Source organism: Epinephelus fuscoguttatus, linkage group LG15 (assembly GCF_011397635.1).
Source record: "Epinephelus fuscoguttatus linkage group LG15, E.fuscoguttatus.final_Chr_v1".
NCBI classification, from domain to species: Eukaryota; Metazoa; Chordata; class Actinopteri; order Perciformes; family Serranidae; genus Epinephelus; species Epinephelus fuscoguttatus.
The window spans coordinates 9296762-9324066 of NC_064766.1; the positions used below are offsets into that span (position 1 = coordinate 9296762).

General features: G+C 41.9%; 1 protein-coding gene across 4 annotated transcripts in view; it reads left to right on the forward strand.

Annotated features, from left to right (window-relative positions):
• Positions 1–27305, forward strand: part of rnf220a (ring finger protein 220a) — a 192481-nt gene that overhangs the window by 149377 nt on the left and 15799 nt on the right. For 2 of the 4 annotated variants that reach the window (XM_049597833.1, XM_049597832.1), the window contains 7 exons: positions 2129–2224; positions 5276–5318; positions 9165–9289; positions 10655–10784; positions 19076–19268; positions 20070–20125; positions 20364–20475. In XM_049597833.1, coding sequence (XP_049453790.1) covers positions 2129–2224; positions 5276–5318; positions 9165–9289; positions 10655–10784; positions 19076–19268; positions 20070–20125; positions 20364–20475 — 755 coding nt within the window. Of the gene's footprint in view, positions 1–2128; positions 2225–4885; positions 5134–5275; positions 5319–9164; positions 9290–10654; positions 10785–19075; positions 19269–20069; positions 20126–20363; positions 20476–27305 lie in introns of those variants that run through there. The other 2 variants (XM_049597834.1, XM_049597835.1) reach the window with 2 other exon arrangements.

Here is a 27305-nt window from a genome sequence, read left to right on the forward strand (position 1 = left end):
AGCACAGGCACACATGGAAATATGAGCTCACACACACACACACACACACACACACACACACACACACACACACACACACACACACACAGCTAGAGCTCTGCAGGACTAAGCCTTGTAAAAAAAAAAAAAAAAAGTGATATTACTCCTCTTTTCTTCCCTTGCTCTCTTCCTTTCACATCATTATCTACTTGCCTTTTGCTCACTTGAGGAATTCCCTGGATTGTCTTTGTCACAGAGTGGGTTAGAAGAGGATATCCTTTTATATGTGTGTGTCTATGAGAGAGAAAGAGTGAGCGTGTGTGTGTGTGTGTGTGTGTGTGTGTGTGTGTGTGTGTGTGCGTGTGCAAAGTGTTGTGAGACAGATTTATGGACAGGCAGTGTCCCGTAATGTCAGACAGTTACGCTCCTCCTTTTCAGATGTTTACCCTTCCTCCTCCTCCTCTTCTCCCTTCTTCCTCTCTTTTCAATCACTCGTTCTTCCCTAACTCCTCTTAACGTCCCATAAACATTAACTCTAATCAGTGGAAGGGGCTTTATAGACAAAGTCAGGCAGGTTACAGTTATCATCAATGACGTGGAGCTCTCAGCATCTGTGGCAATAACACTGCTGAAATTCTCCAAGGGTAAAGATTCCCAATTCCTGTTTTTTTTTCTTCTCTGTGCTGGAAATCTTTTGTAATATAGAAATAATCTTCCAGTTTTAGAAATGAAATTATTTTCCAGTTTGATATGTATTCATTTGATAAACACAACAAGGTGTAAAATGTGTTGCCTTCATTTTGTTGTAGGTTTTTTCAACCCAGTCACCAAAATAAATGTTGGCATTGTGTGTTGCTGCAAACCACAAATATGTTACATTTGTAATTTTCATGTGTAAGGTGTGGCTCATTTGAAGGTATGGTTATGTTTAGGCACCAAAACCACTGGGTTAGGGTCAGGAAAACATTATGTTTTGGCTTTTAATACCCAAATTTGTCACTACAACCACAGTTGAAAATTCCCCAACCCACTTTGTTGGTCTTGAACAGTTGTCTGCTGCTGTCTGCTGCTTGGCAGCCATCCCACCTCAGTGTCACTTGGCAAATATACATGTAATCTGAACTATGTCACAATATCACGTATGAATGAAACATACAAATGTAACATATCTGTGGTTTGCAAAAATGTACAATGATAACATTCTACTCTTGCACCTTTGCTGTTTCTTTGTCTATATAGTAGAATAAACTTTTGCTTTAAATTTGGCACTTAGTTATGGTACAATTGTTTTTATCTTATACTCTTCAACTGCTTTCATCTCTCACTCCACAAATACTAATCTAATTGCTGGCAGTCATTAGTTTTCAGCTGATATTTCAACTGTTCTCATCTCTTTTTTTTAAGTTCCTACAACTGATTTCCATGCTCACGCTTCAGCTGACACTTCCACTGACATCATTCAGTTTGTACACTTGAAGTGGCACTGATTTCTTCCAGGAAATTCACACAGCACCAGCACTTCCACTGAGATTTCAACTCCTTTCAGTGCTTGAACTTCAGCTGAATTTAGCCCTTTTCAGCACTTGAAATCAAACTGACACTTCAACTTCATGCAGTGTCTACACTTACATGTAAACTGAAACCTCGACTTCTTTCAACACTGTCATTTAAACAGCTATTTCAGTGCCTTTCATTACTTGTATTTACTTGTATTATATATATATATATATTTTTTTTTAGATAGTCACTTTAACTACAGTTTCAAACGTCTGCATCCAGCACATGTATGTTTTCATCAGAACAATGTAGCTTTTTCTGGTTGTCACAATAAGTTTGTACGGTCCTTATGGACATTTTAAATTATTAAAATTATCCTTTTGTCAAGCCAAGCTGAGGTGTAGGTGGCAGCATGCAGGGGTGTTATCTCCCCAACAGTGAAATGGTATCTGTTTTCCTTAGATCTAAATTTATTTTTGAAACAGCATTACTCTGGCCTTGTCCATGTTTATTGATTATTCCCACGCAGCAACTGTCAGGCGAGGACAGGTTCTGCTGTAATCATCGCTCCACAGGTGATAATATAACAAGATCATCTGCATATAGAAGACATTTTATTATTCTCTCTTTCTCTCTTTCTCTCTCTCTCCAGTCAATGCTGTTGTCGGTGCACATCAAGCGTGAGGGAGAGTCTCCCGTGGTCTCACCCCTGTCCTCTGAAGACGCCCACCACTCCGACAGATACCAGGTCACGCTCACAGACACACACAGACACACACACACACAGACACACACACATACACACACACATACACACACACTGAGTAACATTCAGTCTAGATTGTCACCATTCTATCCTGTTTATCCCAGTATCCAGCTGTAGTGTAGTCCGAGTGCTAATTGAATTATACACAGGAATGTCTTTGAAATTCCCTCATTCTGACAGGTGTATGACAGCATAGCAGAGGATTATGGTAGATTTTGGTTTTTATGCCCTCTCAGCAGTTACGCTGACCAACGGGCCAATCTCCTTAAATCTCACATGTCTTTAAAGCCACCCTGACTGCTTTTATCTCTTAAATTCATCAAAGTTTGTTCGGGTAATTCTTCTGGTCATGATGTATCACCAGGTTAAGTGGGTTTCCCCCCTTACACCATAAAATAAGAACTATTAAGTCTACACAGACGTTACATCCATACGTCCAGGATGACACAGCTCATAAAGACCTTATAGCGATAAAGTAGATTTTCTCATTAAGTGAAACTGCTGAAATCACCTTATATTATACAAATGATTAAGTCAATGGTGACTCTTTTTACCACCCTGAAAATGAAGCGTAATGGCAGACTTTGCCACCCTCTCTCTGCCTGTCAGTGCGTCTCCGTGCTCTCTTTCTCTCTACCTCTTCCCTTCCTCTAAAAAGCTGACCTATCCGCAGCCATTCAGTGAGTGTATCATAATGATACGGTAGTAGTGGCCACGCGAGGCAAGTGGGCCTATAACTCAAGTGGCAGCAGGGAGGGGAGGGGAGAGATGAGGGGGAAGGAGCGAGGAGACGGATGGAGGGCTAGAACAGAAGGAGAAGGCCTGACTCCTTGTCGGCTCTCACTGATGGACGATGGGGCCGATGGTGAGAGGAACCACTGCCTACTCACTGTTGCTGTGTCAAAGAGAGGGCATCCATAACTGCGACTGGGGATGCTTTAGTCAGCATATAGCTAAAGACTTACAGGTTTGAATCCCAGTAGACCTGAGGTGCTCATTCTGCAGGAGACAGAAGTGGAGATCTGACCTCACTTAATTTATTTCTCGATGCTATGTTTTTAATGAAAAGACCATTATTCTTAATGATGCAGGGAATTTACCCAAGGCATCCCGAAATACCCATTGACCCAAAATGTTCCACATTCATGGAGATAAATGTGAAATTTAATTGTACGCCACAGTTGCCAGTGGAGGAAAGTACCTCACTACAATTACTTAGGTACAATGCTGAGGTACTTTAACACACTCTTTACCTCTACCCCACTACATCTCAGTGGAAAATACTTCTGTTTTTTTACTGCGAAGTACTTAGCAGACTTTACATTTTAAAAAAAACATACTGTTAAAAATATCATGCATTATTAAAGAGTAAGCCAGGGGTTTTCAACCGTTGTGGCTTGTGATCCCTTACAAGATTATGGCTTCTTCTTCTTCATCGCAGCAACACAGAGTTTCAACAACAAATAAAAATTATATAAAAGTACATAAAAAACAAAGATTACAGAGAGGTCCAAAATATACCTTGTTGTCTTGCAAAAACTGTATTTTTCCTTCTCTCCAATCCCGTAAATTTCTCACAGCCCCCCCAGATTTGTCTTTGAACTCTTTAAAGGGGGCCCAACCCCATACTTTAGGAACCACTGGGATATATACTAACTGTAATGGCAGTGTTGGAGAGTGACTAGTTACATGTAACAGAGTTATGTAACTAAAATTAAGTGCAAAATAAATGCCATTATAATATGTTACAGTATGTTACAGAAACACATGATACAATTACAGTTACTAATCAAAATGTTGGTCATTACAAAGGGGAATACATTATTTTTCTTAAAAAGTTTATATTTTGAATATGGCATTCAGTGTTCATTATATTAAAGAACTTTTATTAAAAGTTTGACAGTAATCAGTGTTGAAAAGTGTTGTTTAAAACATTTGTCAGAAAAGCAATCAAAAAGTAATTACATTTTAATGTTCCATTACTCTAGAAGTAATTAAAATAGACTGCTTGTTACATTTTAGTGGGGTAACTGGTGACCTTTAAACAATTACATTTCAAAAGCAACCTTCCCAACATGGTATATCATATCAACAGGCTAATTAATGTAATGTATAATAATTATATTTCAGTTACACAGGCCATTTGTTTTGATAGTACTTTTTGGTACATGTGCTTTTACCTAAGTTGGATTTTGAATGCAGGACTTTTACTTTTTTTACTTGCACTCATTTTGCCTTATTCTAATGGCACTTTTACTTTTTCCACCACTGACAATCATATAATATTAACTTAGGTTTGATTTTTACTAGCTACAAAAATGTAAAAAAAAAAAAAAAAAAAAAAAAAATTATTCTGCACACACACCAAAAACTACACTTCAAGAGTAAAATGTAGAGAATGTTCACAAACACCACATTGACACGTTTATCTTCATCTTTGACATGACTTTATTCAGTGAAATATTGTGATTAATGTTTTTTGTCTGCCAGCCCATAGAAAGAGCAGTAGTTGGAGAAGCAGCTGTGTCTCTAGCCTGTATGTAAAACCCCATAGCCATTAATTAAAAGGACGCCGTGTAATGAAACTCGTTGCTTCCCCCTAGCGGTCGAAATTCGGAACAACACGTGACGTTTCTCCACTTCCGTCTCCAGCGGGTCACATGATCAAAACAAGCCAACATGGCGTCGGACATGAGCAGTATTTGCCGATACGGGCGCCACTTTCAATCCTTTTCCATCCGTATTAAAAAATAGAGACAACGTTTAGTTTGCGGTGATGTTGAGTATCTGCAGCCACAGTGTGGTAGTTTGCTGCAGTGAGTTTTGGCGGCTGTACAGTGAGCTCTGAATGAACCCTGACAGTCATGGAGGATGTGGAAAACAATAGACAAGTAGGTTTGTTTACAGTGCCTCCGTCTCAGCATCCAAAGCAATCCCACTCTGAAAAGTTCTATATGTACTTGTAAACATATTATATTGTTTGTTTATTATCTAATGTATGTTTCCTCCCTCTTTTTTCCTCTCTGCTTGCAGACATTTTTACGAGTTCGAGCAAACAGGCAAACAAGATTGAATGGTATGTATACATAACGTTTCATATCCTGAGTGATAGTGAATATTGATTATTAACATATAATATGGCTCAAAGGAATGTATTTAATTTAAATAAAGTTGTTAAGAGTTTACCACTGTGCTCGGGCTCGTTTCAGGTCATGGAAGTACTGGAAAGATATTAAATAGACTCACTTGAATGTCAGAAAAATACAGCTATAAATATGGTATGATAAATGAGAAAGTACGTTTTAGACAGATTGTATTATAAAGAGCTTAGATCTTATATATAAACAGTACATTTCCAGAAGTGAAGTATAAAATTAATACAGAAATGAAATTAAATTCAAAGAAATAGTCATCACCACAAATGACATCATAAGATCACTGGTGTCAAGGCACAAGAGACAAATTAAATGTGATATACAATGTTACTATATGATGGTATCATGTTTGGTCATTTCCGAAAGGTGTGTATTTTGATTTAGCACTTATTTCACTACTGTGTTTTTACTGGGGTGTCAGGTGATGTTTATCTGTCATTACATACTGATGACGCCATGTAACAGACACCTGTGGCTTCTACAGAGGCTTTTTGTGTTCTGTGTTAGCTCTTAGTAGCTCCTCTTTTTCTTTTTTAGGTATTATCATTACATTACTCATTACATTAGAGCTAAACATGTGGTTTGCGGTTGAAAACCCTGAAGGCTGTTAAATATTTAACACTGCTTTGAAGGTGTTTGCAAAATCTTTAAAAACTCTTCTAACCATCTGGTTAAAAGATATTTCATCTGTTGCGCAGACTAAAGTTAATTTTAACCAATTTTCCCAAATTCCATCTGTATTTCAAGATATTTAGAAGTTACAATTCTCCAGGAAGGTTTTGTTAAACACAAACAAAACTTAGTTTTTTTGCATGAAAGTATAACATAGTCAAAGGAAACATCAGTATATCACAATGTACTTTTTAATGTTGGGTCACACTGAGCACAGACTTTTGTTACAACATGAATCTCTCAAGGCAGATTCTGCAATTTACATTGTAAAGGAACCGATGGATTTCCAGATTGCAACATGATTGAGCTAACTGGAGTAATTTGATGTCGTATCCGACAACAGGAAGCTTTTAACAGATGACGTCCTGATGTTAGCTTTGCTGCTGCTGTTAGCTGTCAGCTGCAGCCACTGATGCTTTCTAGTAGGGATGCGCAGCACAAGCAAAAACACTATTCGAAAATCGTGGCAACTATTCGACAATTTTTCGAATAATCCCCCCCACCCCCGGAGCCACGCACACAGAGATCCATTCATCATTAAATGCCCGAACATACTCGGGCGGAATGTACGAAACGGACTCCCCGGAGGTCCGCGCGGACTCAAAAGTGGACGTCCGCAAGCCCTGTGTGCGCAAAGCTCCGCGCACCAGTGACTGCTCGGCATGTATTTTTCACATCGCAGGGATTTTTCACAGACATTTTTACAGGAAACTACAACGTGAAAGAGCGCTCAACTATGAAAGCCCGAATGACTGCAGACATTCCTCGCGGAGTAGTAGTCTCTGCATGTTTCTCCTGTTTGTAGAAGAGCATCAAACTAGCTGGTAGCCCATCTCACACCGCTGTAGCAATCCTATACTGCCCTCGTGCGGTTAGGAGTTGAATTGCATGTCAAATAAAGGGGGGAAATAAGACGGCGAATAGTAATAGTTGCATTAAAAAATCGATTTTTCAAAAATAAAACGACTATTCGAAATTCGAAAATTGTGACCCATCCCTACTTTCTAGACGTCGTGATTTCCCAAAACTGAATAAATACCACACATAGCAACACAAAACTGCTTTGCTAGCTCAATCATGTTATAACTAAGATATCCGCTGGAAAAAATATTTTTTTCACGGACCGTTTATTGAATTAATGAGTTACTACAGACACCGCTAACCAGGCTAACAGCTAATGGTTAGCCCAGCTAATCTACGATAACCATGTTATTAATTACAAAACGTGCACACAGAAATATTAATGTTTGTTCAATCATTGTGTTTATAGACTTTACAAACATCAGATTAGTCTAAACTGTTACCTGGGGCACCGCCGGAAGTGAAGGGGTTGAGCGATCCCCGAGGCCCCTGCACTTCCGTTAGTCGAAAAACTACGGGCAGTGCCTCCAGAGGTAAAGGAAGGGGGAAAAAAATCCTTTTTTTTCCCCAGATTAGATAAGTATTGTTAAGCTACCTTCAGGGGTTCTTTTTTTTTAGGCATTTATTATTTGGAAAATCTGATTCTTTAGCTCTGTGGCTCAAATGTAATGTTGTATTATCAGGCACAATTGGGGCTAAGCTCTGAGAGAAGACCTATGAGACTGTAGCTAGCTTTTCTGATCAACAAATAATGGGATTAACTTGACCAGTGCTTCAAGTTGCAACACAATCCATACACCATGTTTTTTCCTGAGGCTTTTAATGTAATATGTGGTCACTTAACTACTTAAAAACTTTGACAGGGATAATGGAAGACTTCATCATTTGTGTCACACAAGTGGCAATGTTGCCAATAGGCCACTCTTACAAAAAACATTTTGACATTGCACAGTAGGAATAGTCCACATGTTGAAAAAGAAATGAGTGAAAGCTGAATTTCATTCATATTTGTACCTATAATGGACAAGAAATGCACTTTTTTCAAGAGCATGAATTCACAGTACTGAATTTCTAACATTATCTTCAGGAGGAACAGAGATCAGAAGCTCTGACACAGTTAAATACACCATGATATGTAACACAAATGTATGTTTACAGTGTTAGTAGTTTTGCTGCTCAATAAACCGTCATTTTTTATCAAGAGATAGTGAAGCTCTATAAACCAAGAAGATAAGAAGACTCTCACAACGTTGGTTGTTGTCTCTATTGCAAGATATTTAGAGTTTCCCACATTGAGGCGACAACTCAGCCTTTTTCAGTCGGAGCGCATGACAGGAGCCAATGAAGACTTAGTTTAAACTTCACCCTCCATTACTTTCTTTCTGCCCTCATGTGGAACCAGGAATCATTCTCATGTGGGGTATAATGGTTGAGGGGGGCAGAGATCCCTGCCGGACCTAATTAGCAGGCCTTTCCCTTCTCTATTTAACAACGCTCCCCTCGATTAGCGTCAGGGGAGAATTGGCATGGAGGAAGAGGGGGAGACAGCCGTTTCTCTCTCAGACCCTCCCAGCCTCACTCCCTCTGTCTTCTTCCCCTGCAGTTATGGCGTATTGCCTTGTCTCCTCCGCCTCTCCCTCCATCCCTTGCCACAGTCCCTCTTGGCCTCCTCTGCTTTCCCAGCCAGCTAAAAATTAATGTCCCCGCGCGCCATTTGCAGTTAAGAAAAAACGACAGAGACTCGGGGCGCAATGACGGCTGTTCTGCTCTGTTAAATTTCTAATTAAATGTGTGTGTGTGTGTGTGTGTGTGTGGTGGGGGGAAGCTGTGGCAGGGGGCAGCAGAGTAAAGGGAGGAGAAACAGAGGGAGAGGGATGGCGTGGATGTAGAGAGTAGGACAGAGATTGACACTGTCACATCCGGCTCTCGTCACTTCTTTCTTAACACATTTCAAAAGCGGCCAGCTCGGCCTTTTCTCATGCTTCTAGGCTTGTAAAGAATTGAGAATAGAGTGCAGGCCTTCTGGGGATCTACATTACATTGCATATGATCCAATCAAGGAAGATTCATCTGACAGAAAAATCCCTGAGGTCTTTTTTTAGATTCTCTCCTGTGCCTTGAAACCAGTGATATTATCATCTGAGGAAACATGCTTGAAAACTTCAAACATTTAAAAACTATATGACATTAAAACTCTGTCTGTCTCTCTTTCTCTCTTGACTCTCCCTTTGCAGCCCGTATAGGGAAGATGAAGAGGAGGAAGCCTGAGGAGGGGGGCCAGGTATGTCCGCTGTGCAGCGCCCCATTGGCTGGGAGCGAGGAGGAGATGAGTAGACATGTGGAACAATGCCTGATCCAGGTAGTACAATCCTGGTCCTGAACCAGTCGGACAGCCTGTCAACCCTTCTCTTCCTGTAGATGCTGATCAGTCACCTCTTAACTTCCTGTAGATGCTGTCCAATCACTTCTGTGTATTAGTGCGGTACCAACCAATAGCAACTGTAGTTCTTGTAGATATAGACCACTTCTTTACATAGCAGTACTGCATTCACATCACATGGGAGAAACTGTCTGAAAGACCATTAAGAAAACATACTAACAGTCAAGTATTTACATGTCCATCATTAAGTGTTGCAAAGCTGACACAAAAATTTGATTTCTGCGGTTTATCCCATATGACATGACTATCTTATTCATTGGCATGCAGTTCCTGTATGAGCACAACAGTTACACCTTTAGTCTCGTAGATGAGGGCCAATTTGGCTTTGTCTGCTGTAGCCCAAATAGGAAAATATTTCCAGTCACCTCCTCTCTCTGGTTTGTAGTTGTCAAACCAGGGTTGGTCACCAGTTCTTCTTCTTTCCTGTAGATGCTCAACAGTTCCATTCTTTCCTAGAGTCGACCAAAGACAATAAATCACTACCACTAATCACCACTCCTCCTGTATCTCACCTCACTGACGACTGTCTGTTACACTAGCTATAGATACACTAATACATCTTTTCCAATAGCACGCTTTAGGGCTTCCAGTGCTGTACCATGCCACGTGAGCTGTGTTTTCTTTACATAATAATTAGTAGAGATACAGTACTGCGATGTTTCAGTGCTGCTTGCAGCCAGGGCCAATCCTCCGCTGTTTGTCTTGTGCTGTTGATCAAATGGACAGACTAGTCTCTGTTTTCGAATCTCCTATTTGCTGTTGATCTGAAGTAGAGTAAGACATTTGGGGGCAAACAAGTCACTTCCTGCTGCAGCTTCACAGTAAAAGATAAAAATGAGACAATCACAAGGCCTTTGGCTTATCAACTGATTGTCTTTCAATGCAAGGTTTCATTTTAAAGCGCTTGCAGCAGCTTGATGATGTTGCCGTTTAGTTTTGGGAGGAAAAAAACACAACAGAAGAAGGTTCGGTGAAGTAGTTTGATGAAGACTTTTGGGTGTGTATTGCAATTTGTGCAAACCTCAAACACAATTCAGATAGGCAGTGTCCTATTGACATTTACCAACTGTACGGGGCCTTACCACAGCTCATCATGGTACAGCACAGGTAAAGCATGCTATGGAGATCTGGCCTATCTTCCACCACACCATAACTTAAAATAGTAAAATCATTTACTGATATTTGTTAAGATTTTTAAGACACAGACACCTCTATTAAACAGACCTGTGTTACTCTGTATGTGTGTGCCCTGATTAACAAAATCCCTGTATGTGTGTGTGTCAGCGTGAGGGTGCGTTAGGCGATGATGACTCTGCAGACATGGATGGAGAGAATGGACGGGGCTTTGAGGAGTACGAGTGGGCGGGGCAGAAGAGGATCAGAGCTACAGCTTTGCTGGAGGGAGGCTTCAGAGGTATACACACACAAACATACACACCTCATCTGAAACAACACCATGCTGTTTTTATTTCACGCTGGTTTCTCTTCATAGGCAGGTTGTGTTCAGTGCTGGTGTGTGCTGTGTGATGACATAGGTGTCTGGTGTTCTGCTTGTTAGATGACTGACTGACTTGTCACAGCTCTGTGGTCGTCACAGCAGAGTTAGCTCTATGTAGACAGGGTCGGCCCAGATCCTTCTTGGTCCCCTTTTACCTTTTGTCTGTCTGTCTGTCTCCTTGTTTCTCTGCTCATCCATCATTCCCTCTGTTCCTGTCCAGTGTGAGCAATGTTAGTTCTGTGGGACTGGTGTTGAATGTGACCAGGGAGCTGTAATGGTGCCAGCGGTCTGGTGGCAGTGTGGGTTAGCTCGGGGTCAGCCCAGCCCAGCTCAGCTTGGCTCGACCCTACACAACTCTCTTAGCGAGGGGAAGGAAAACACATTTAGCTGAGCAATTGACCTGGTGGTCACCAATGTGTGTGTGTGTGTGTGTGTGTGTGAGAGAGAGAGAGAGAGCGTGTGTGAGTGTGTGTATGTGCCCAGAAATGCAATTATAGAACTGGATGGGAGAGCTGGTCACTGGGGAGCATGGCTGCTCCATGACACAACACACCTACAGTGGTAGCTCTCTGTCACGGTCTCTCTTTGGTCCCCCATCTTAGATTTTTCAAATTGCTATTGTTATTATTTTTAACCAAGTTCTTTTCTGAAGCTTAGTTTATTTACATTTTTATAAGAAGGGGTGTCTGGACAAACAAGTGACAATTTATTGTAATGTTTTTTCGTCATCACACCCTCCAAATATTAAATTTAGTTTAGCTGACTGTTATACAATAATTGTCTGTATCTGCTACTTAATACATTTAAGTCAGATGTTTCCTTTCTTTATGTGGGATCTGACCTAACTCAATGGACATGAAATTACGTTCTGAAGTTGACAATATTTCCATAACTTTGATTTTATCAAGCAAGATGTTGACATGATCAGGAACATCAATGCTATGAGTCAGCTTCTAGACCACTCACAGGAGAATGAGCTGAGTTGTTAACATTGTATAGGGTTGGGCTAATATGATATAAAGCCAAACACCAGACTGGACCGTATACCAGATTTTACCAGGTGTTGCCGCTCCCGAGTGGAACATAATGACACTGTGCTCCAACAGCAAATGAGTGTTACACTGTTGCGTTGAATCACATCAGAGCTCTCTGTCTACACTGCATCCATCAAATATGCACCTCTGTTAGGTCTACTTCATGTAGACAAAAGTATCAACTGTTCGCTTGAGATCAGCCTGGAAACGTAACCACTTAAGATGAGTGACTGGCCTCTTTGCAGTCCTCCTACTTTGTAACATTACTTTACTAAACACTAAACACATTTTATATTATGATGTTTAATAGAAATAACAATTTAGCCAAAAGCAAGTAGCATAACTTGTTATTAGCAAGGGTCATTTAGCTCACCAGAAACTTTCTGCTCCCTGGCGAACTTTCTCCAGTCCGTCTCCACCTTACTTATGTTTTTGTAGTGAAATGAGGTATCATGTAGATAATTCCTCATCTTAACTTTGTGAATCAGCCGTTTATCGTCCATTGAGGTCCTTTCAAAGTGAGCAACAGATATAAATAGAAACAGGCCACCCAACAAAAGTTCAGCTCACAAAAGCAGCGCTGCATCACTCACTCACTCACTCACTCACTCACTCACTCAGTGTCCCCAAAAAGTGAAAAAAGCAGGTTACATGTTCCTAGAGCCCAAACTAACATCTTTACATTGCTTGTATATCTGACCAGCAGTCCAGCAGTTAATCTGCAGATTGTTTTCTAGATTCATAAAATGAAATGACAAAAGTCAAAATCCGTAGATATTTTAATTTACTGCAGTATATGACAAATAAAAGTAGCAAACCAGCTCACATGAGAAGCTGAAACCAGGGAATATTTGAATCAATTATCAAAAGAGTTGAATACTTGAAGTTGGTTGGTAATATAGCTTTAATTCCTACACAACACTTCCTCAGTGTAAACATTGCCAACACTGTTCTCTCAGTCTTTTTATGTCTTTGCTACAACAGTCTTTCCTCTAAGCCCCAGAAGTGCCTCCAAACAAAACATACACTCTAGTTCTATTTACCAAATAGTATGAATACATGCAGTCTGATGATTTAACTGCATTGTGCATCACAGTGGCCTCCCGCTGTGGCCTCAGTTTGTTTCTGTGTAAAACGTGGTGAAAGACAGACAGAGGCAAAGCATCAAGATGTGCACAGATGGAGGTAAAGAGTTGTTGTCATCTCTAAGAGGCTCTTTCAAACTCTCTTGGCTCTGCCTCAGCTTTCATCTGTCCCTCTTCCTGCTCACCTCCTTCTCTCCCTGTTCGATCCGTTGTTAAACACACACACGCTGAGCCTCACCTGCCTCTCTCTCTGCAAGCCAGAGAGAGAGGAGACAAGACAGATCAATGTTGAAATCTCAACTAAACTGCGCCAAAGAGCAGCTCGTGGGGGTGGGTGGTGGCTTCCCCACCCGTCCATCCATCTCCGCAATGCTCCTTCCAAACCGCCCATCTCTCTTTCACGTCGTTAAACGAGCAGACACAGGACCCTTCTGCCACGCTCTAATAGGGCACCTTGTGATGTGACACAGATAACTGAGGTGGCCTGGGGAGAGCGACTTGAAACGCACACATACACACACACATACTTGGCAGAAGGCTCAGAAGGTGGATTTTGTCTTGAAAGCTCCTCAGTGGTTCTAACACTCACCGCTGAATCCAGCAGGCTCTTGAGAGCCAGCGGCCGGCTAGACGGATATAGAGATGTTGCAGGGGGTCTCCTCAGCTGGCGGGATGAAGAGAGGGCCTATCCCTCTGTGAAGTGCCACCATCCTTCCCTCCCTTTGAGAGCCAGAGGAAGAAAGGCAGAGGGAACGGGGCCCTTTCAAGGGAGACGAGAGAGGGGGAGGTGGGGTGGGAGGAAAAAATCGAACAAGATCAGTTTATGATTCAACTCTGTGTGAGGGAAGACTTCCCTGTGTCTCGCACCGGCTTAGCCAGGTTGAAAGGAGCCACGGCACAGACAGAGAGCTTTCTTTATCTGTCTAGTGGACTGTCTGTCTGTCTGTCTAAGTCTCAGTTTTATGGGCTGGAAAGCAACTAGCATTTACTTTTAACTTGGCAAGATATATTCAAAAGTCTGTCTTTAAAGGAAAATGTGTTTATTACAACTAAGTTTTTATAATAATTTCATGTCAAAATATTTCATTTGACCTTTTTTTTGTGCTGGTGCACAAGACCTGCAAATCCTCACATTGGAGATTGGAACCAGCAAAAGTTGCCATTTTTGTTTAGTTTATGACATCAGTGATTAATCGATAAGCAAAATCTTGTAGACTCAGTAATCTATACTGGATTTGTCATGAGGTTGTTTAAACAGAAAAGTTTCTGTGTTATTGATGATGATGAATTCGTAGGCCTACATCTGCCTTTACTGTCTTGTTCTTTCACTACAGCATTTTCAATTAAAATATTCTATTTATTTTTGTTTTATTTGTGTATTTATTTATTTTCAGATTTTAGAAATTCCATTAAAAATAAGATCCAATTGTTACCAGCAAACCCCACAAAATTCTTGTACAACAGTTTCCCAAGTACCTCTGTGACAATTTTCAGGTTGTTGTTTTTTTAACAATTAAATGCTGAACTCATAGTCATATGCATACATTTAGTCAGTAAAAATATGCATGTTCAAAGTAATTTATTTAATTTGTTTATTCAGTGAATATTAGCTATCCAATGTTTATTATCTGTATTAGCGTCATACTTAAAGGTCCAGTTTGTAGGATTTAGGGGCATCTATTGGCAGAAATGGTGTATGATATTCTTAGCTATGTTAAATTAGTTTATAATCACCTGAAAAGAAGAATTGTTGTGTTTTTGTTACCCTAGAATGAACCGTATATATCTATCTACAGAGCGGGTCCTTTCCCACAGAGGCTGCCATGTTGTTCTATGGTAGCATAGAACGGACAGATAGAGACATTTGTCTGAGCCATTTCGTCAGCCATTGTAGTTCTTCTGAACACCTGGCACACGGGGGAAGTTTCAGCTCTGCAACCTCACCGCTATATGCCACTAAATCCTACACACTGGACCTTTAAAGCAGAGAGGGATTGGAACTGTGTAGCTAATATGCACACTTCAGTATTTGTTTATTTATGTCATATCATCATCTCCGCATTGAACAATGCCATAGCACATTACAGATTTTCCTCATATTATGCAGGGCCTACAAATCAGATTTCAATGTACCACATTACATAGCACGTTTAATGTTCCTATTTGTTTCTCAAGTGTTTACTCCTGCTTTTTAAGTGACCGATCTTAAAAGAAAATAGTTGATCTGTCAGTTTAGCCACAGACAGATGGAAAGGCAGACAGGGAGGCAGGCAGACAGACAGATCCTGAGGTTTGATATCAGGCCGTCCTGAGAGACAGAGGAGGAGAAGAGGGGGATTATTGCAGGTTGAGATGGCCCAGAGGGATTGAGCAGAGGAGAAATCTGTGCTTTGTAAATGGACTTCAAAGATGGCCGTCTCATGTCTTTGTGTCTGTGTCCCTTTCCCCATCTCTCTCCCTCTCTCTCTCTGACCTGTAAATGGCAGAAAGATAGTGCGATGACCTTTGACTCCCCTCCTCTCTGCTTCTTAGAGGGTCCCGATAATTGCTATGGTAACGGGATGTCGCCGAGGTCGGTCGATTGGTCGATCTGGGCTGTCTGTCAGCCTGATGGGTCCTTTGATCCTGCCCGCCTCCTCAGATCTGAACTTGTAGTGTTGTTGTGGTGACATGTATGTAGATTGAGTGTCTCCGCTGTTGCTGTCATGAGGCATGTAGCTCCAAGGATAAAATGTGTAGTTAGTATGTTAAGAGTCAACGATATTCAGGAGATGGTTATGGTAATGAGACAGACCAGGATGGCCCTGTATGAGTCGGTATGTGTGTGTATTGATCATGCCTGTCTGACAGAAAGGAGGGGAAACTGGGGACTGGACCAGGGGAGAGAGAGAACAAGTGATACATGAGTAGAGAGAAAAATAGAGTGATAAAGGGTGGTGCAAGAGATGTGAAGAAACAAGCAAGGGAAGGGAAAAAGTGGAAAGAGGATAGTTCAGAGAAATGTGAAAGAATAAAGGTAAGAAGGAAGAAGTGATAACACAAAGAAGGTGAGGAAAGGAGGACTGGATAGGAAGAGAGGTGAAGAAAAAGAAAGGGGAGGGGGGCGTCGGTGCATAATGTGAGTGAAAGGCAGTTAGAGTGGGGCTGACCTTTCCCTGGCCAGATTAGATTGGCCTGCCAAGACTGCTTAGAGGGACAGATAGAAGCACTAGAACACACACACACACACACACACACACACACACACACACACACACACACAACCGGCCACACATATGCTCACAGTTAAAACACCAAAGACATGTAGAGTGTGTACATGTACAAATAGACCTCAAATAAGGACAAAAATACAGCATCCATAAGGGAATCATTTAAAATGTCTGAGAGCTTGTGCTGTTTTTAAGTTTGTATTGTACTGCACTTTGTATTATTATAAATAATACTGGATTTCTGCTGATGTGTGATTAATTTTTTAAGGCTTTATCTGCTGATACAGATGTCGTACTGATATTATTATTACATAAATTGTACATTATTGTGATCTTGTTGTGAATCACTCGGGCCAGAGCTCACCACAGGTCCACTTACTGTAGTTCTAAAGTCAGTTTTAGGGTCACTAAAGTGATTATTGAGCGTTTCTGTGGGCTTAGAGATTGAGACTGCAGTGTCCCTGGTCCAGATCTGTCCAGGGAACTCCGTTGCATCTCTCTGCCACACATCCTGTCATCTCTGCACTGTTGCTTTTGTTTTCTAAATTATTCCATGCGCAGGTTTTGGTAGGTTTTCCACACTCGTGAAACTCTCTAAATGGGCATTACCAAGTCGTCAGAGCCCACATATTCATGTTCCACCTCATGAGCACAGTTGTTGTGGCCAACCAGCCACAAGATCCATAGTTTGATTAGTTTATTGGATTATGCTCCAGCCACTACTGCCATTGCCACTACAACACACACACCAAAGCACTCATTCGTGCATTAGTGGTTTGGAGTTAAAACTATTTGTTTTACTCTCATCCAGTTGGTCACTCCTTTACAGCTGATGGATGAGAAGCTTTCTTCCCTGGCTTGGCTGACACTGAGGGATTGGGGGTAGAGTGGTTTAAGCTTGGGTCATAGTAATGAAAGGCAGAAAGTCATGTGTGAACTTGAATATAAACTGTATCTCACTTGTCACCACCGTGTTGTAGGTTCACAAACTGGTCTGGAATTCTGTGTGTGTGGGCTAGGTAGTTACCATCTTTGATGGTAAGTAAGGGAGGGACAAATTCCATACCTGAAACACTGAGCTTTCCCCCAAATTAACCAACTCTACATAGCAAGGAAGTCTGCCAGTGGTGAGAGGAAAAAATGCATGAAGTCCAACGGTTTCACCATGTCAGGCTGTATAATAATGTAACATGTGCTCTGTTCGCCTTCTGCCATGCCCTGAAAAACTATAGCCTCAGTAGCTGAGCAGAGCCAGCAGGCTGCTAGATTTACGCTGCGTGGCCATTGTTCCCATATGTTCCCCTCTGCCGCTGAGACCAAATAAAAGTTAAAAGGTCCTTTTTATTTGATCACTAAAAACCATGGGCCTGTCGTAAAACGGCTTAGCATCGGTGGCGCGTTTTATCACAGCGGCTTTCAGCCATTCCGTGCTCACATTCTCTCTCCTCCCTCCTCATTTTTTTTATTCTTTTCTAGAGTAAGAGTGAAATGAATTACACAGTTAAGTAGGAGAAGCAGCAGCAGATGTTTAAATCCCAGAAGGTCCTCAGAGACAAGCCCTAGCGGCTGATTTGCACTTTGACAAAGACGCCATAGTGCAGTGAGACACTGTAGTGCACTGAGACCAACTGTTATAGGAAGTCAAGTATGGAGACTCACACACACATACTGGGACAGGGGGTTAAATAAGATGGCTGTCAACTCTGTCGAGTTTCTATCTGGTCCCACACACACACACACACACACACACACACACACACACACACACACACTTGTAACATACACAGAGAACACACTAGTCCAGCTGAGAGCTTGTAGAAATTGGGATAGGTGTAAATAAGATGGCTGTCAGGCCTGTCAGTGGTAGACACACACAAACACATCCAGAGTCACATCTCAAGTGAAACACACACACTGTCACACACACCTCGAAGTGCTCAAATAGTAAGTAACATACACACGTGAACACTCCTGCACATGCACACACCTTACCTACCTTTGCGTAGTAGATAGACGCGGTGTAAGTGACAGGTAGACAGACTCACACACTCACGCGTGCACCCACACCTTCAAGGGGTTGGAGAGACAGGGCCTAAGTGACAGAGGGACAGACAGTCTCAAACAAACACTGAGGAGACGCCTCTAAGTGACGGACACACACACACAGCCGGCTCTGTGGCTAAGTGGAGCTGAAGGGAGCAGTCAGGCAGCGGTAAGGGTTTGTCTGAGCGTTCATCACTGGGTTTATAGAAGTGCCACTCACACGCACGCACGCACGCACACACACACACACACACTCCCCCACAGTCTCCCACTCTCCCTCTCTTTCTCCCAAAGATTGATGGGTGAAGTGTCAGTCTTCATCAGTTCACCCCGTGTCTGTCTCTCTTTTCACCCTCATCTCTCTGACCAGATATCGTTCTCATCTCTCTCCATCTGCAGATCCTTAAAAAAGTAAAGTTTTTTAATAACCTCAAGTTTCAGATCTCTTAGGCTTGTCTCAAAAGCAGGCAGTAGAGGTCCCTGTTGTTATATTCTGTATATATTTTGCTGGATCTGTGACATTAGATACTGATATGTGTTTACTCTGACATTTAATCAAGTGTGAACTGGAATGTAAAGCATAAGAAATACACAATATTTTGCCTAAATGTGTGACTTGCAGCTGTGATTTTATTTTTCATGTTGTATTAGATCACTTGTGGTGTCAATTTTAACATCTGTTAAGTAAACCTCACCATGTCGTGTCCTGGAAAATTATGAGTGATGAAGCCAGTGATGGGCAAATTTTCCTCTCCACACATGAAACTCAAGGTTCTCTCATTTTCACTGTCTTGCTGAAAGTCACACTGAAAGTCGTGTTCATATTCTCTTCACAGGAACAGGTTTTGCCACGTGTAGCATCAAGGAGAGCGCGGCAGACAGCGATGCCGACCTAGACGTGGACGGAGACGACACCTTGGAATACGGCAAGGCCCAGTACACCGAGGCCGATATCATCCCCTGCTCTGGAGCCGGAGAGGACCAAGGAGAAGCCAGGGAGAGGGAGGCGCTACGGGGAGCCGTGCTCAAGTATGAGGCCATAACTACTGCACAGTCAAGCTAGCAGAATATGAATCTAAGGGGATAGTTCATATTTTTTTTAAGTGAGGTTGAATGAGTTAGTTATCCATAATGAGTGTGTAACATAAAGTCAGTGGGTATGTCCCCAGTTTGGAGAAGCTAAGCAATTAACTGCTGTAGATGGGGGCAGAAACAAAACACATTTTAGCCACCTAAAAAGGTCCCAGCTAAAAAAAAATCAATATCAGTTGAAGTGTACACCATATTAAGAATATTTTCACTGCTTCACCTCACCGTCAGCCAGCGATTTGCGACAGAGAACTGAAGTTGTTATATCGCTCTCATCAAAGCCAGACTGCATTAAGAAAAACAGTCATTTAACACCCCTGAGCACAGGAGCTGCTCGTCTGTCCCTCTCTCTCTGCATTTTTTATTATTGTGTAACTTTGGCATTTAAGTTTGGGTTCACCGAATTCACTCAGAAACAGTAACTAACTGATTGAGGCAGCATTAGACCAGCAGCTCCCGTGTTAAGTGAGCCAAATTTACTGTTTCTGTGAATGGAGTCTGGTGGCTTTGACGAGGGCATTGATGGGGAACTGAAGCCATTAACTGCTTCCCCATCAAATGAGGGTTTTCTGTGGCAAGGTAAAGCGGCGAAAACATTCTTTTGCTTCTGTGGCTTACTACTCTGTCTGATTCTCCAAACTTGGGGGCGTTCCAACCGACACTCGCTGTAGGTAGCACTGTCAGTGAAATGGAATGCACCATTGAGGCTCTATTCATACCAACATTTTGTCTCTGTTGCAGCGGTGGGATGCCTTCTAACAGAATAACGCCTGAATTCTCCAAATGGGCCAGTGACGGTAAGAAGGGCTAAGACATTTTATTCATAATGTTTTAATATGATTTTAGTATCGCAAGTCTTCATATAAAGAATATAGTTACTTACACAAGAGATAATTTGCCAAGAATGTTGGATATTTATTTTCTCCTCATTTTGACTCATGGTTTTTGAATCTGCAGGGAGGTGTGTGAATGCTTATTGCAGCTACAACAGTCACTCTCCAGTGTTAACCACATTACCTGTTTGTGTGTTTTCAGAGATGCCTTCAACGAGCAACGGAGAAAGCAGCAAGACAGACCCCAGCACCCCTTCATCTTCCTCCTCTTCCTCCTGCGCCCCGCGCACCTGTAAAAACAGTGAGATTGAAAAGTAGGTTACACATATGTACAGACACGCACACATATCATGATCTAGTTGTAAAAGGTGAGACAGAAAATGACTCTGTCACGTTTCCCATTGCAGTATCAGACTGATCTCACACACATACACACACACACACACACACACACACACACACGGTGATTCTATGACTTTGTGATGAGTTTTTGTACTTGCGGGAGAGTCGACTTGTAGAGGGTCATAAATGATGCATTTTGTGTGGATTCTGTTTTTGCCGTGTGTGTGTGTGTGTGTGTGTGTGTGACAGGGAGGGTCTCTCCAGGTATTGATTTTTCTTGCAGTTGTGTTCTCTCTAGCACAGAGCTGCCTTAGAATCATTAATGGGGACGTAGACACAAGCAGATACAAGGCACACGCTGGTTTCAAGGCAGCAGTGTGAAAACATGCAAATGTTTGTTCACACTGTTTAGACACATGCTTTCAGCAACACCGTTTATACACCACGACGTGATGCATGATAAACAGCTGTTTTCTCATAGTTTTCAAGTAAAGCTTTTTAAGAATGGCAGGACGATGACACTGAACATCACACACATGGCATTTATACAGGTAGCACTTAGATTACAGATGTTGTTTCTGTATTATTTTTTGATCATATCTTGGCTCATTTGGAATTGGGTAATAGACTGTTACTGACCAGTTGGACAGGAGGAAAACAAATTACCCTCATGGCACACACAAAATTACACCACATAATGAACTATCATGCAAACAGAGAGAAAAAAATTACTGCTTTTCCCACATCTGTTTAGCGTGCTGCAGGAATGAGTCCAAAAGACAAGGAATGAGTTAGCATTTTAGCACTTCCGGTTACCTCATCATGAAGTCACTGGGTTTTTTAAATGAGGTTTTGGTTAGATGCCTGAAATAAGGTCTGTGGTTAACACAAGCTGAAGAGACTTCAGCTTGAAATACGCTGGTGAATTCCCACTCATCATTTCTGAAGCTTGAACGTGTCTTAAAAATGACAGTTGCAAACAAGTGGCTAACACGGCTTTACAGCCTTGTTGTGGTGGCAACGCTGAACTCATGCGACCGTGGTGTAGTTTATTAATAGCCTTAGTTTGCTTTTACTTCTGTTCGTTGCATTTATGATTAAAAAATCATAAAGTGGTGTTCATTTGTAAAGATTATTTTGCAGAACAAAACATGCAAGTGTCACAAACTGATGTTTGCCACACAGCTTATTTTCTGCAATATTCCAAAGTCCAGTGGAAAAATCCCATAGGCTTCTTGTTAAAGGAAGCAGGGTGATGTTAATTTCCAGACTGGCCCCCAAAAAAGGTCATCCCTGCAGCTCCTAGTAGTTCAACTTTCAAACAAAAATGGTAGCATTATTAACACCAATTAGAAGTATAAAATTGTCAGAGAGTGGAACATTCCGTGCTGATTCACTGCTGACAGGATGATGTGCTTGTGTCTAGTTCAATATAGTTTAGCAAACTTGGCTGCATTCAGCACTGGAGCTGAGAGCGTTGAAGCACCACGCAGAAACAAGTTAGTTTTGTAATTGCGAAATGGAGACGTTTAAAGCTCAATGCACAGCTGAATAAAGTGCCATGATTTAACTGACAACATGAGATCAGACTTGGGGAAACTTTAAATCATCAACGTTTAGGAAGTAGCCCCAGCATATATACTCCAAAAATCTTAAGTTCTTAAATATGTCATATTGACCTGTATATATGACTGCAGCTAGAGGCTGGATTGGACATTACAAAGAAAATCCCCTCACCCAGCTGTGATTTAAACATACACACACATTCACAAGCGGACACACTGGCCTATCCATTAGAACACCCTGTGTGTGAAAGGCCAGCGCTCTGTAATTCCCTCATTTCCATCTCCTCATCCATATTCTGCCACAAGTAAACAATCTCACACACACACGCCCTGTCCCCTGCATGGGTAATAGAGGTCAGCTCATTGCGAGAGCGAGAGAGAAACGTCAGTGGGCAAAGAGAAAGAGGGATTTGGTTGATTGGTTGCTTCTGCATGTCTGGCATATTCTCCTGTCCTTTTGCCCCATGCGATTACGGGCACACTCATACACACACTGAGCTGGGGTCAGTCTGCTTGTTGCCTTCCATCCCAGACCCTATTTCTTAAAGTGATTTCCTTTGTCCACCTGGAGTGCCTTTAGGAATACCCCCTAAAAAGCAGCACTCTCATCTCGTTTTCTTAACCTTTCCCTTTACCAGTCATTTCCTCAGGCAAAATGTTAAAATATAAATGATTGGAGTGTGTTGTCTTCCCTGTTATTGCAAACGTCTCTCAAGGCTGCATTGGCTACCAGAGCAGGACACTAATGACAGAATTTACTTTAGGAAAGTTTTAAACGTATATTTCCTAAATATGAATATGAATTTTTGTAGCTTTACGTGTAGTATTCTCCATGTATCTGTCACCTCTTGATAGGCTGCGTGCAATTAATGCTTCATGTCAATGAATCAATCAGTGCTCAGTGTGTGTGTTCCCCATATTAAATATCAGCAGATGGGATAACTGGTGAATAAGCAGAGCAGCTTGAAGTGTATTGATCAGAAACAGCACAGCAAGGCAAAAGGTGTGTGTGTGTGTGTGTGTGTGTGTGTTTGCTGAGCGAGGGGATGCATTCGATAAGTTGTTTGTGCTGTGATCCTCCTTGTTTCACTTTGTGTGTGTGTCTGTATGTGATTGTGTGTGTGAGAGAGAGATGTAGGCAGGTCAGTGTGGCTGTGTAGGGAGGCAGTGGTCAGATGGTGTTGATTGATCTAGTTTTGCACACACACTCATGCACAGTTGGCGTGGTACTGATGTCAGTGAGGACAAGGTGCTCTTCTCATGCTGCTCTGTTTGCATAGCTTAGAGGACAGTTGTAGCTCATCAGTGAGTTTGAGTTTCTCTTCAGAGCTGTCATTTACTCCAAGTTATTTTATTTTCCTGCTACAGACCATACATTACATCGGACTTATGTTGGTAAACGAATCATTTCTAGAAATGAACTCAATCTCACAGATGTAGTTTAGTGAGAATCATCTTGCTTGCCTAACACTCATTGCTAAGAACTACCTGAAATTCTAACATTTCCCAAAGAAAATGTGAGGTTATGACTTTGTCATGGTCAAATGTAGTTGTACGTGTTGCTACATGTTGTCCTAGCTGAGGTCTTAGTGGCCACCTAGAGAAGAGCATGCCTTAATCGAAGTATCCATTTAAAGGGAGCCAACTAGATGCTGAATGATTGCAATGGAACAAGCAGTCAGCTGGCTGGAACAATTCCCTGCCTCACTCTTCTCCGCTTGCTATAAATGCACGTATTTGTGGAGCTTCTGTGCCCCTCCGTCCCCAAATGAAAATGAGATTTGTCTCCTTTCGTTACATTGATACATTGTACAAGTGTGTGTGTGGCTTTGCACGGGGGCAGCGTCAGTGAAATCTCTCTCTCTCTCTGTCTCTGATCCCAGATGGGTAATGATCTGGTCGCCTCCCGGGGCGTCCTCGTTCCCTTGCTCATTCCCCCGCAAGATAAATGAGCTCACATACACACACACACACACACACATATACACGTACAACGCCTGAGACGCTCTTTCCCCTCCAAGATAAATGGCCCCTCCAATGCCGCCAATGCGATTGCTGCCAAATTTGGTGCTCCAGCTGGAACAATGCGGAGAGATTTCCATGTGGTTTCTGCAAATAATTGAATCTGTCCTCAATTTGGAAGTGATGAAGCTAGATTTCTACCCTCCATCCCCCCCTCCACACACACATACACACTGCCCAGTCGCTCTCGCTGCCTTTTCTCTCTGGTTCTTCTCTTTATTGTTGTCGCTAAGCCACATTTCTCTCTCTTTCTCCCTTCTTTGTCTTTCCCATTTCTCTTTTCTTCCCATCCTCTGTCTCAATTTTTTCTCAGGCACTTACAAAACGGCCCCCTCCCTTTCCATTTTGCCATCTGAGACCTACACACACACACACATACACACACAGATCGGGCTGAGGCAGGGGAAATCAATAGTGACTTAAATGTTTTATCATGGTGTGTCAGTGTAGTTAAGGCCTCAGTTAACAGGGTGCAGCAGAGAATGATGCTCTAAAGGGATTTACCGCTGCTATTTTCACAGCACCTACGTGCAAGAGATTTATTTACCTACCTGCTGGATAAAATGTTTGCTTGAATATTGTGTTTTTAGAATTAATTGTTATGTAATTTTGTCATTTGCTGTGTGCTTGTGTTGAGAGAGAGGGAGGCTGAGTGAGGCCAAAATGTAGGTAGACAGTAGATTAAGACACTGGGCTGATTGAGACGGATGGCGGAGGTCTTCAGCTACACACAGACACACACACACTAATGAAATGAGAAATAGCCCCACACACGTTGGGGACAGAGCGCTAAATAGAGGGGAGGCACAGCCATCTATCTGTCTCTGTCAGGCTTTCGTGCTTGCTTGTCGCCATAGGGGTGACTGGAGATGGAAATGCACCGCAGTTTCACTTTCTTTCACTCACACACATGCACACAGCATTCAAAAAGCCCTGTGGGCCAGTAACTAAGTTGGAGTAGCAGCGTGTTGCATGAATGGAAGCTGTATTTCAGTATTGGTTCCTCAGGTTTTACGATGGCAGGCCTTTAAGATCAAGGCCACAGCTTCGGTTTAAAACCTACCAAGCCAGAGCCTCGTCCCACTGTGCCCACAAACTCTCATACATACAACCCTGCACAGCACAGAGCAAACAGATGTACCATACATACCAGTTAATATCTGTAATTGGAGTGAGACCCATACATATTCAAACTGTTGTACTGACAGCAAAATATACTCAATGGACAGCCAAGGACACAGTCTAGGGGAATACTCACTGCTGTATTACATATAGACTGAACATTGAAGGTTTGGGTTCCCAAGTGTTTTCAAGTGTAGGCCAAATTCTGAACTGATCGCTGTAGGGACACCACATGATGTTGCCCTAACATCGTCTGTGATGCAACACTTGCTGGATCACTTCATTGGCAACCAAACAGAGGAACGTCGGCACGTTGTCATGTGTGTGGTGTAGTGTAGGACTGGGCAACATGGAGAAAATCAAATATCAGATTTTTCATATTTTTGATATCAATGTTGTGATGATATCGTAGGTTTGAATATTGACGCTTTCACTAAATATTAACACAAGAATTTTAATAAATAATCATGAGTAATGTGGAGCAATCAGTGGTCTGCAGTGTTTTATCTCCACCTTCTACATCAGCTAAGCTCACTTCGAGTGACACAAAAAATTACCAGGTACTGTCCACAGTGACAAACCAAAAAAGAGCGAGTTGAGATAAGTCGAGCTGTGTTGTACCATGCAGTGGAAATGCAGTAGTAGAGAAAGAAGCACCACTCTTTACCCCACTCTAGGATCGTGGATTGTCTGTTTTCTCCCCGTGAAACAAGACTAACAGAGTGGTCAGTGGCCATTTAAATTAAACGCATATCATGTCAACAATTGCTCATATATTTAATATTAACCAGGACCTGCCCTCTCAGCCAGCAAGTAAACACAGATATCAGTTGAATATTTGAGATATAGTTGTTCCTAACTGCAGCTACTTTCAGATATTAAGAGCTGCACTTAAAGATTTGATTACAGATTTAAAAAGGTTATTTGGTAAGCCGATTCAGATGAAATAAAATGCTATCTTACCCCAACACACTGTTTGATGGACTTTTTGTTTATGAGCCCATCAAACTTTTGCAACAGCGTGATATATCAATCAATCAATCAATCAATCAATTTTATTTATAAAGCCCAATATCACAAATCACAATTTGCCTCACAGGGCTTTACAGCATACGACATCCCTCTGTCCTTAAGACCCTCACAGCGGATAAGGAAAAACTCCCCAAAAAAACCCTTTAACGGGGAAAAAAAACGGTAGAAACCTCAGGAAGAGCAACTGAGGAGGGATCCCTCTTCCAGGACGGACAGACGTGCAATAGATGTCGTACAGAACAGATCAACATGATAAATTAACAGTAATCCATATGACACAGGGAGAGAGAGGGAGAGAGAGAGAGAGAGAGAGAGCGAGAGAGAGATATGCAGGTAATGACAGTATCTTACAACAACATTAATGGAAGTAATAATATTATAGTTATAGTTCTGGTTACTGCGGTACAATATGTTGAAAGTATGTATTAATACCTGGCATATAGCATGTCATATTGGTGTATCTCTACCAAGACCTGCATTGCAAATCAGGATCAGATCTCTGTATTGTATATATGTTTTATATACTGTTAGTCCCTCCCTGAGGCTTATGCTTATGGAAACTTGATGCTACACTGAGTAGCAGCCAACTCACACAAATGATTCTTGTATATTTCCTAACCCAGGAATATCTCACCTTTTAGGCTGTAACCCAAATTGAACTGTTAGCTTGTTTCTGTGAGTCGACATGGCATGTTTGCTAAGCCTGGGTCCCACAGTGACATAAATTTTCTGTATTTTTGGCTGCAAGACTGAAAAGGTTGAAAACCCCTGAGCCAGCTTAAATCAGTGACACACACAAATAGCATAAAGCGCTTAGACTCAAGGATTTTTACTTGTGGTTCTTGCTGGTTGAGAGGCAGTTTATCTCTCCCTGTGTCACATTTAGCCCCAGAGAGTTGTCTTTCCTTTCCTTGGCCCTGTGAAATCATCCTGTTCTCCTTTTTACCTCCATTAAATCTTTGCACCTCCTCCATTCCATCCTACTCCCCCTCTACCTCCCTGCCCCCTGGTTGAGATAGCCTCAGCCACAAAAAAATAGATTAACATGTATTCAGATGTGG